General features: G+C 44.3%; 1 protein-coding gene across 2 annotated transcripts in view; it reads right to left on the bottom strand.

Moving 5' to 3' along the window:
- Positions 1 to 12448, bottom strand: part of TIAM2 (TIAM Rac1 associated GEF 2) — a 519289-nt gene that overhangs the window by 258603 nt on the left and 248238 nt on the right. For both annotated transcript variants that reach the window (XM_075339675.1, XM_075339674.1), the window contains exon 3: positions 2778 to 2862. In XM_075339675.1, the coding sequence (XP_075195790.1) occupies positions 2778 to 2785 (8 nt within the window). In that variant the 5' untranslated portion in view covers positions 2786 to 2862. The remainder of the gene's footprint in view (positions 1 to 2777; positions 2863 to 12448) is intronic.

The raw sequence follows: 12448 nt of genomic DNA on the forward strand, positions 1-12448 counted from the left end.
CCAATGCTAATGCTAAATGCCGGTGTGATCCCGGCCATGCATGGAGGTTAAAGGAGAAAATGGACCATAGAATTTGTTACACAATTTCTTTTGAGTGTCCCAATACCCCATATGTGGTGAAAAACTATTTTTGAGGTGCAGTGCAAGGCTCAAAAGGGAAGGAGCGCTATATTGGAGTTCAGATTTAACTGCAATGGTTTGCGGGTGCCATGTCACATTGGGCAGAGTCCCAAGGTGGCAGAACAGCAGAAATCCCCCAAAAATGACCCCATTTTACAAACTGCACCCCTCAATGAATTCATCTAGGGGTGCAGTGAGCATATTGACATTATAAGTGTGTCACAAAATTTTATACTGTTGAGCAGTAAAGAAAATATAAGGATATTTTTACCACTAAAATGTTGTTTTAGCCCCACATTTCCAATTTTCATAAGGAGAATAGGTAAAAAATGCCCCGTAAATGTGTTACATAATTTCTCTTTAATGTGGCAATACCCCGCATGTGATTGTACAGTACTGTTTGGCCACATGGCTGGGCTCGGGAGTGCTATTTGAATTTTGAAACACAGATTTTCCTACGGTAGGTTAGGGACTCCATTTGCAGAGCCCTAAATATCAGAACAGCAGAAACTCCCTTAAGTGACCACATTCTGGAAATTGCAATCCTCTGGGAATTCATCTACGGGTGTAGTGACGATTTTGTGTCTGGAAAACGCCTATGAAGTCACACGCAGTGAATGTTGCAGAATTAAAAATTGCAAATGAGCACCTGCAGTGCACAGTACATTACAGTGCCCATACCTTGTGCTCAGCTAGTGCTTCTGGAGACACACACCCAGTGAATTAAGAAGGCTCTCCCTCCTCACTACAACAAACATGTGGAGGTTAACTGTGGTTTGGACACATTTTGGTGCTCGGGGGGGGCGGGGCATTTTGAATTCAGAGCACAGATTTTGCTGGATTTCATTTTGGGGGGGAGCCAAACCTTTGTGCTACCATTAACGTGGAAGTGCCCCATATTTCCATTAACATATAGTGGACCTGAGTGGCAACTTGATTTTTTGTGGGTTGTGTTGAATGTTACTTGGTGGCAATTTGGGTACAGAACATTTTGGATCAGTTCGCATTTATCCTGTGCTCTATGTTGAACACCCATACACCCATATTATGATTTACCTGCGACCACAGGTAAGCTCAGTGACATCACTGCTCACAGCTGCGGCGCAGTCCGTGCCTGCCTGAAGCCGCAGCAGGCGGTCATGTTCTCTAATGTTCTCATGCACTGCAACTTCAGTATGTACCAAATACAAAAACTAGGACTAATTGCGCATAAAAATTAGTTTTTAATCTGTCTGAACAAAAATTGAATTTTTATGCGCAATTACTCCTAGTTTTTGTGTTAGGTATATCATGTGGAGTTAGCATATAATTAGATTATTATTATGCAAGTCTGGACATTTTTGTTGTTGATAACTTCAGTATGTTGCAGAGCCGAGATCGTCGCAGGATATCATGGTGTGGATTACATGAGACCTGGGTGTTTTGGGGGTTAATACATTGGACAAAGAGAGTGTTTTTTTAAATAAAGGATTTTTGTGTGTTTGTGTTTATTTTTACTTACAGGGTTAGTAATGGGGGGGGTCTCATAGACTGCTACCTATTACTAATCTAGGGTTTAGTGGCAGCTGTGATTTTTGACAAATCACAACTGTCATTAACCACTTATATTACCCCGATTGCCACGCCACCAGGCCTATTGGGGTAAGCTGGGTAAAGTGCCGGAATTGTTGCATCTAATGGATGAGATAGTTCTGGGCTGCTGCGGGCTGCTATTTTTAGGTTTGGGGGCCCAATAACCATGGGCCTCCCCAGCCTGAGAATACCAGCCCCCAGCTGTCGGCTTTACCTTGGTTGAGTATCACCATTGGCGGACCACACATCTTTTTTTTTTTTAATTATTTATTTAAATAATTTTTAAAAAGCTGCATGGGGTCCCTATTATTTTGATACACAGGAACGATAACGCGCACAGCTGGTGGCTGCAGCCTGTAGCCGTCTGCTTTATCTGCACTGGGTATCAATATACAGTAGACCCTACATTATTTTTTTATTTATTTTTTTACTCCATTAGGGGACCCAGACAGCCTCTGTGAGCACAACCAATCAGAGACAGCGGCACACTAGCAGTCTGACTGCAGCCACTCACAGGCACTCTCACAGACGGTGGGTGGAGAAAGCAGTGAATATGTATGAGATATAATGAGTGGACCCAGAAGCAGTGTGACAGCTGCACGGGAGACTCAGTAAATATAATTCTTCTGCTTTAATCTCCATTTTCCTTTTTTTTTCCATTTTTAATTTTTTATCCTGGTGGCTGAACTAAACAGTAACACGGACTTCCCCATGATGGTCCACATGCATGTGGTCCATGTTCGGGTTCATTCATCACTATTCTTTGGCGTACCAGCAAAACAAATAGCCATGTTGCGGAAATCAAAATGTTTCCTTAGGTCAGTTTATGCTACATAAAAAAGCATATATATATATATATATATATATATATATATATATATATAACTGTATATATATTTCTATAGATTCTATCCGCTTCGCTACAGCTGTAAGACCGTACAGTATTGGAGCCCCAAAAATATGCAGTGCCAAATACTCATTGTGGAAACAATCTAACACAAGATAAAAGTCTATTGTTGTGCTGCTTATATATGACATATATTATAGAAGAAAAACAAATATTTTTCAGGAATTATTTTACATACCGTTTCATCGGAAGCTATATTCGAATATAATTAATGGTAGAAAAGGGTCCCATCATGAGTTACTGCACTGAATATGTGAAGTATCCTAAAAAAAAAAGTGTACAATGAGAAAAAGGTTCAGACCACATGAGGTTCCATTTTGCGGACTAATGTATAAACACAGGAACATCATCATAGTCAGCACACTATATAAAAATATGGACAATGGTACAACACTTTCCTGAAAACCCCCCTACAGTTCATCCCCCCAGTTCACATGTTTGTGGCATACCTCATTAGGATAGATGATGAGGTTTGTAAAATGCTAAGGAAATGAATGCCATTATGTTAGTGAGTAAAATAAAAAATAATGGTAAATAAAGGCAAATAAATAAGCCAAATAAAATTGCAAACATCTTCACTTAAGTGTATGAACATCTTTACAATTTTTTATGCACTTCTAATACACATTTCATAGGTTAGGAAACAATTGAGGATATGCCGGAGTAACAGTGCATTATCATTATCATACAGCAAATGCTTGCTTGCAGTCAGTTGTGACAAATCTGCAAATAGTATTCTTTATACAGAATAATAGGAATAATTTTTAAAGTAAACTTGTCATGTCCAGAAACACTATTAAGTATTAATTTGCAGATAAATAGCATTAAAATCAGTGGTGTAACTATAGTCCTATAGGCCCTGGTGCAAAATTGGGACGTGGGCCCACCACCAGCACTTTGGTTCGGGCTGTATGTATGAGTCCCTGTTACAATATCTTTCATCCTAGCCCATAACCTGTAATAATGTACCGCGTCCTGGCTGCTAACTTGTAACAATATTCCACATTTGACCCCCTTTTTTTTAATATCCTGTTATAATGTCCCCCATCCTGACACCTTTCTTTAATAATATCCCCCATCCTGTAATAATGTGAGTCCAAGGACACACAATCAGCTGAGCACGGAGCTGGCATAGGAGGACCTCCTTACTGCGCAGGCCCCATAGCAGTAGCACTGCAATCATTATGCCCCTTGTTAAAATCCTGTTATGCTATCTTATTGGAGAGTGGCTACAGGGGGTAAATAAACTTAAATTCTCTGCTGTCACTCATTTCCAGTCATAGGGGCGGTGTAGGGAGTGGTTACAGTCACTACTCGCCTCACAACACAGTAAGTGCATTGTAATTACTCCCTAGTACTTTGATTGATAGCCTTTTCACAGCAAGTATTTGCAGAGCATGCTGTCAATCAAATTCACAGGGAGTGACAACAGCCACACTCACAGAATAGCGTGACTATAATCATTGCCTGCATGCTCCTATAACTGACATAAGGCTACTTTCACACCTCCGGTTTCTGCAATGCGGCACAATACGGCACTCTGCAGAAAAACCGCAACCGTTTTTTTTGCCGCCGGTTGTGGGTTTTTTTGCATAGACTTACATTAGTGCCGTATTGTGCCGCAGGGGCTTGCGTTCGGTCCGGTTTTTGCCGCATGCGGCAGATTTAGCCAATGCCGCGGCCGGATAGAACGTTCCCTGCAACGTTTTTTGCTCCGGCAAAAATAGCCGCATCGCGCCGCATCCGGCCGCTGCGGCGCATTTTCAATGCATGCCTATGGACGTCGGATGCGGCGCGATGCGGAAAAAAACGCATCCAGCCGCCGCATGCAGTTTTTTCCACTGCGCATGCTCAGTAGCGTGCCGCAACCAGAAAAAACCGGACCGGCCGCATGTAAAAACTTATGCAAAGGATGCGGTGTTTTTGCCGCATCCGTTGCATAGGTTTCACAGCCGGATTGAGCCGCACGGCTCAAACCAGATGTGTGAAAGTAGCCTTAGGGAGTATATGAGAGGCTGCTGATAAGTCTTTGGCTCTGTGATCTTTTTTTGTTTCTAAGGTAATGAATGTTACATCACATGAAAGTCCTATGTGGCTAATATACGTTTTAAAAATTTTGTGTTTGTTGCTTATGGCAACGGTGTTCTACGCACGCGGGAAAACAAAATGGTAGCGTCTAATATTCACAGCAACTGAGAGCGGAGGAGTGATAAAATTCTTGTTTCTGCAAGGAAAGTCCATGAAGGTTATTCATGGTGATATGTCACAGACATTGGGGGATCAATGCCCTTCATATTCCACAGTTAAGAACTGGGTTGCCAAATTTAAAACGGGCCACTTCAGTACCAATGATGAGGAACGTCCTGGATGACCGAGAGTGGTTGTTGTACCGGAAATCGTCGATGCTGTGCGCAACCTCATACTGGAGAATCGACGAATTTCAACTAAAGCAATAGCAGACATCATGGGGATTTCCCGAGAATGTGTTTGTGTCATTATCCATGAACATTTGAACATGAGGAAGCTATCTGCAAAGTGGGTCCCCAAATGTTTGACAATAGATCAGAGAAGCATGCGAGCGAAAACTTCCCGGTACATTTGTTAGCATTTCTGGACTGATAAGAACCTCCTGGATCGACTGGTCACTAGGGATGAGACCTGGATTTATTTGTAAAAACAAGGAGCAGTCAAAAGAGTGGAGACACAGTGGTTCGCCTCGTCCAAAGAAGTTTAGGGTGCAAAAATCAGCCACTAAGGTGATGGCGTCTGTGTTCTGGGATAAGGAGGGCATGCTGCTAGTGGACTGCCTTGAAAAGGGTTCCACCATCAATACAAGGTATTACACTGAACTTTTGGACCAATTGAAGGCAGCTTTGAAGGCCAAAATGAGATGCAAGCTGTCCAAAGGAATCTTGTTCCTGCAAGACAACGCCTTCGCTCACACTGCACAAGCGATCACGGTAAAACTGGCAGAGCTGGGCTTCCAGCTGGTTGACTACCCACCCACCTTATTCACCAGATCTAGCTCCCTCCGACTATCAACTGTTTCCAAACCTGAAGAAACACTTCAAGGGTACCAAATTTCACACCATTTCTGATGCCATGGCTGCTACAGATGCCTGGTTTGAGACACAACCGCACAACCGAAATCCTTCTTTTTGCTAGGCTTAAGCCTGCTTTACACGCTGCAATTAATCGTGCAATCGCATTTGCGATCGCACCCGCCCCCATCGTTTGTGCAGCACGGGCAATTTGTTGTCTGTGTCGCACAATGTTGTAACCCCCCGTCACACGCACTTACCTACCAAACGACGTCGCTGTGGGCGGCAAACATCCACTTCCTGAAGGGGGAGGGACGTTCGGCGTCACAGCGACGTCACACAGCGGCCGGCCAATAGAAGCGGAGGGGCGGAGATGAGCGGGACGTAAACATCCCGCCCACCTCCTTCCTTCCGCATTGCCGGCGGGACGCAGGTAAGCTGCAGTTCATCATTCCCGGGGTGTCACATGGAGCGATAAGTGGTGCCTCGGGAACAATGAACAACCGGCGCACAGAGGGACATTCGATATTTTGAAAATGAGCGACGTGTCAACGAGCAACGATAAGGTGAGTATTTTTGCTTGTTCACACTCGCTCGTAGCTGTCACACGCTCGATATGTCAAATGATGCCGGATGTGCGTCACTTACGACGTGACCCCGGCGACATATCGTATGATATATCGTAGCGTGTAAAGCCCACTTTACAGAACTTGGAATACCGATGTAAGAAGTGTGTTGACATCAGTGGAGAGTATGTGGAATAAATGTAAAGTTTCATTATTGAATCTCGTTTCTTTCTGGGTAAAGCCAAAGACTTATCAGCAGCCTGTCGCGTAAGTTAATTTTCTCTCTGTAGCTGTTTCAGTAGAGCAGCCGAACAAGATTTTAGTGCTATTAACCTACAGATTAACCCTACATATGCATGTAAATGGCGAATCTGAAAATGACAGATCCTTTTTAATCAAGACTGCAAAATTACTTCGCATTCATTCAGTTGCATTGGACTAATATAAGAAAGTGATATTGTAGGTGAATCTAGTAAACTATCATTAAGACAACATCTTGGCTTACGGATATTTTCTTTTTTAATTTTTTCTTTCTGCATTGTATGCCTTTGTGGAAATGCAATATTAATATACAAAACAGTATTAATATTTTTTTCCATTCATAAAGCTTCTGGCTGATAAAAATCAGTAACGCATACACAAATTACAGTAGCTGTGACGATCCTGACCTTATCAGGGTGTCACAGGAACTGCACTCCTTTCTCTTATGGTGCAGAACTCACCCTCCATGGTTCTGGGATCCTAACTCTGGTATTGTTCCCATCAGCACTCAAATCCTAACCACACCTCACACCACACCCTGTCAGGCACACCAGTGGGTGGTGGTCTAGCTGGAAAATGGCCACCCGCCTAGGGGTCAGGCAGACTGGTGGGAGGGACATAATCAGTAGAGTGGTAGCCCTCAGAGAGTGAGGAGCTGAGGGTGTTGTAGCTCCCTGGGAGACTTTGGTTAGATCGCAGACGGTGGTCTGGGACCGGAGGAGTCGGAGACCCAGTCGCAGCGTATTGGAGAAGGGTACCCAGACTTAGTTTTGGAGAATGGTCGGCACCGAAAAGTCCAGTAATCGGACCGGTACCAAGCACGGCAGGGTACAGGACAATAGATCATGGAGTAGCTTCACGCAACCTGGTAATTCACCTGTGGAGGATAGTCTCTTTATGAACTTTCTCCAAGAGCTCAAAGATCGAAGGCACCAACGCAACGAGGGGGATAGGGCTTACCAGCTTATGCGGCCTACAGAAATCTTTTGTGACCGAAAACGTTATTTATGCACATCCACTGTTAAATAAAATCACAGCATCAAGAATTTTGGGAGTGCCTTGTGTCTATACTTAGTTTCTTGGCTTTGGAACCTACTAAGTGCACCCCTTTCCATCTACATAATATTCACCATTTCAAGGAAGTGCCATTTGTTATATTCAATTCGAGCTCCCCAGAGTGGCAGCAGCACCCAAAGACTTGGTTTACTTCTGTGTCAGAGTCTGCTTAATGGTTGCACCAATATCCACACAGTCTGAATGAGTACACTGCTCTCCCTCCGTCCTGCCTGCCCACACAGCCCGCACCACGCTATCCTCTACCTATCCTCTAGAGTCCCGGGGTTACCCCTACCCATGGAGGGAACATCATCTGGCTGCCCAGCTCCATCTCCCCCGGGTACTCCCATCGGCAGCGGCGGTACAGCCCTTACCGTGAACCACGGTTGGCGTCACAAACTCTCCCTTGTAAATATTCCCCCTTTACATTTCGAAGTGGCCGCAAGCCCCCGGGTCCGGAGACCCTCGAGCCACAGTGACCCAGGATCCGAGACGTTCGACTGCTGCAGGGGCGGCACATAGCCATAATTCAGTACTTGTCTTGACTCCTAGAACCAAAAATTATAAGAAGTACATTTAACCTAATCTAGAAATTTTTAGTGCTACCCAGGTTATAGAGGAAATACATATCCTGTTTATAAAAAGTAAGGACGTTAGGCCGGGGCCACACGGGGCACTAGTGCGATGCTCGCATGACACTCGACTCGCGCTGGCAGCACAGCAGGAGCAGAGTGTCATGCGAGTGTCCCTGCTACTGAGGTCCGACCGTGCGAGCGGACCTCAGCTGCGGGGGGCGGGCCGGCTCTGAGGAGGGGCAGGCCAGCGCTGTGGAGGGGCGGGAGGGATTTCTCTCCCTCTCTCCGCCATAGCCGGCTATTGCGATTCTAGCTCTGCAGGCTTGGTACACCAGTGTACTGCGAGTGCAGTGCAATTTCTCTCTCGCCCCATACACTTGAATAGGTGCGAGAGAAAAGAGTCTCGCATTACAATCACAGCATGCTGCGATTGTTTTCTCGGTCCGATTAGGGCTGAGAAAATAATCGCTCATGTGCGCTGACACATAGGGTAATATTGGTCCAAGTGGAATGCGATGTTTTATCGCACTCCACTCGCACCGATTTTCTCGCCGTGTGGCTTAGGCCTTAGTGGTAATTCAAATCACTCAGTATTCTAAAATTCACTTACAAATTACTGTACAGCATTATTAGATAGTAGGCACAGAAATACACTTACAATGCCCACACATACGCAATACCAGCCCTTCCTGCATCTGACAGACGTTCCTCCTGACCTACTCATTCATACAGTATGTACGTGTTTGGTTATATTTGAAAGTCTCAATGCAGTAAATTGAGTGAGCTGGACATGCTCAACTATCTGTCACTTCTGTCAATGAGATGAGAGCCCCAATGGGAAAAAACATCAGGAGCCCACTGTTTTAGAGATAGATTTCAGGTTTCAAAAGTGGTGGGGTTAAAGGCAGACTTACCATTGCTGCAACTTGTGCAGTCACACAGGGGCCCAAGAGATGAGACAGCCCATTTCCACCTACAAAGCAGCACATGTAATCTGAGTGTCATGCTAGATACAGGGAAGTACCAAGCGAGCGGCTAACGATAAGGTAAGGAGATCCCTGGGTCTAGGGAAGGGGGAGACCAAACCAACTGATTGTGCCTGGAGTCCCTCACCGCATAGATAGGTTTCGCACCTATGTGCTGATCCAGATACCTGACCCTAAGGTATCTCTAGTGCTTAACCCTAAATAGGTAACGGGTAAGATGAGCTTTTCATCAACCCCACTAAACACTAAAGGAAGAAACAAGGAGGACACATGGGGAAAATGCATTAACTACTTATCAACAGATGACTCAGGCAGAAGTTCTGCAAAGCTTCAGCAATGATATTACAGATGAGTACAAGCCACCTGCTTGCAAACAATGCTTGAATGAACTAAACAATATCACCAGCACCAGTCCAAAGAAGACGGGAGAATTTAAGTACCATGAGAAAACTGATCAGCAGCTTGGTGGAAGGCGAGCTCCTCCTGGGTGCAGGAATAATAGAAAGTCAGGGAGCATTTTGCGCAGCCAAACGGTGTGAACTTCTATTGCTAGAAACCACATGACTGTCTGTCAGCCGTGACACATCCGTGATACAGAGGACAGCATGAGATAGGGGTTAAAACACAGAATTCAGCAATGTGTCTTTTTCTCAATGTGTGTTGTTTACTTATAATGAAGTTTTTATTGCTAGTTCATTATCATTGCCAGGTCTGAAGCTCATGCAACTACTAGTCTGACTACGCCCCCTCCTGTGATAAGTAGCTCACTGTCAAAAGAATATGTACATAGAGGGCCTGGTATTGACTGTGGTTAGCATTCTCAGCTCTGCTTCATCCTAAGAACTCTGATTGTGTTACAACTGCTACACCCAGTAAATTAAATGATACATTGTTGTAATCATTGTCTCTTTTCCTAAATTATGCTGCTCTTAGTTGAGGTAGCAATAATTTGTTGACAAATTCCCTTTAAGAAGCATTAGAAATGTGTGTACGGCGTTGCCTTTTTATGTAAATATGTTTATCATCACCTTCCGAGTTATTGTAGTCCTCAACATGTTAAAAATATTGTGGAACAGCACCCAATGAATGTCAATCCATTACCAAACAAGTTGTCATCTAGTGTTCCACAGAATCTTAGTTCCATTCCAAAGCTTTTCTCTTATATATAGTGTACAGCAGGTTTCCATGGAGCTCGGCCATTAGTATCTGCACAGGCCCTAGACGAGGGTATGCAGTAGTTACACTTCAGATAACTCATAACATAGCAGATAGCTCTCTTCGGTCCATTGATCTTTTTATACAGCAGTTACCTGATCATCTCAGAACCCTCCCCTCTCAGCTGCTGGCAAGCTGCGGTTATAAATCTTCTAAAATCACCAGTCTCTACCATCAGCATCTTTCACAGCAGGTCTCCTAATCATGGCTGCAGGTCTGCCGCTAGGAATTTCAGGGCCCCATACTGGCAACATTTTTGGACCCGTTTGAGATCCCGCCCAGGTTCCACCTCAGTCCTGCCTCAACGCTTCAAACCTTCCACAGCCTTATCGCCACTCTTAGAAAAATGTGTGTTTTTATATATATATATATATATATATATATATATATAGATATAGATATACGTGTGTGTGTGTGTGTGTATGTATAGTACCCTTGAAGTTGTTCTAGAAAATAAAGTACTTCCCTCAGAAACTTAATAGGACACCCCTTACACCGCCTCTCTCCATAATATCTCTCCCACACTGCCCCATGTATAATATTTCCCACACGCCCTACACCTCTGTATAATATCCCCCACACACTGCCTCTCTGTATAATATCCCCCACACATACACTGCCTCTCTGTATAATATCCCCCAAAAACCTCTCCACTGTATATCTCTCCCACACATACTGCTCCTCTGTATAATATCACCCCCACACACTGCCCCTCTGTATATCCCCCACACAAGCTTCTCTTTATATATATAAATATCCTCCCACACACACTGCCCCTCTGTATATCACCCTCCCACACACACACTTCCCCTCTGTACAATATCCTCCTGATATATATATGTCACTTTCCTGGGCCCATCCTAGTATGTATGTCCCCATCCTGGTTTATTTGCGCCCTGCCTAGCATATACTGTATGTCATCCTCCTGGTATATAAGTCTCCATCCTAGGCCTCTCCTGGTATATATGTCCTCATCCATATTTATTTGTCCCCATCCTGGTATATCTATCCCCTCCTGGGCTCTGTCCCCTTCCTGGTACATTTTTCATCCTCCTGGTGTACAGTATATGGCCCCTTTCTGGCATATTTTCTGTTGCAAAAAGAAAAAAAAAACATTTTACTCACCTTCCTCAGCTCCCACGTCGCACGGCATCCTCTCTGAGCAACGAAGCATTTCAGCTAGATTGTGTGCCCTCTGACGCACATCCATGGGGGGGAGATTTTCAGCAGAAAGTTCTCAATCGTGAATCCTTCTGGATGTTTAAATTAAATACTAGAATTCCATTAGGACTCAACATACACCAGGATATGATTATCCAATATAATTAATTATTGAGAATTATTCATGTTATCATGTTTTTAACATTTTTCAGCATTTTATATATTTCAAGTTTTATGGTGTTTCTATTCCCTGAACGCTGTTGCACTTAACAGATGCAGAGTAATTAATTCATTAATTAATTGATTGTGATTCAGATCTCAAGTGAGAGGGGCTTTGTTTGTACTATATATAGGGGTATTGTATTGTCTGTAAAATATCCATGAATAAGAATCTACTACACTGTGTTATGTCGAAACGCGTTGGATAAATGTACCTTTGTGGATGCTGTCTATCCATTTTTAATTAAATGAAAATAAAAAGGATTTTTTAATTAACTCTGCCTGTGATCCGCTGGACTTCACTCCCTCTGACGCACATCCAGCTGAAGCAAGGCAGGGGCTGGGGTCACTGGGCCCCCTTACCACTTCTGGCGATCGTCTTCAGCTAACAGAGTGCTTACCTGAACCAGCCAACTGCAGCCTGTGTCCTCGCGACCTCCGCCCCTCTTTTACCTGCAGCAGTGTGGTGAGGTCACAGAGTGATGTCCTCATCATAATGCTGCGCGCTGAGAAGCAGGATGACACGTCACTCACCTTGCCTGCAGTAGAGATGGATAATTTGCATGAAACACCCGTGAAGTGCTTCGACTGCAACTTAGCGATGTGTTGTAGTGGCCGAATCAACACTCCCGGGCCCCTCTGCTGCAGCTGTAACTGGGGCCCAGGGAAGAAGGGGGCACGGCTGATGCAGGGCTTAACACTGCTAAGCAATTCCCCCAGGCACCCCTGTTCACCGGGCCCCGAATACCAGTCATGGTTGTAATGCCCT

This window comes from Anomaloglossus baeobatrachus, chromosome 3 (assembly GCF_048569485.1).
Source record: "Anomaloglossus baeobatrachus isolate aAnoBae1 chromosome 3, aAnoBae1.hap1, whole genome shotgun sequence".
Lineage (NCBI taxonomy): Eukaryota > Metazoa > Chordata > Amphibia > Anura > Aromobatidae > Anomaloglossus > Anomaloglossus baeobatrachus.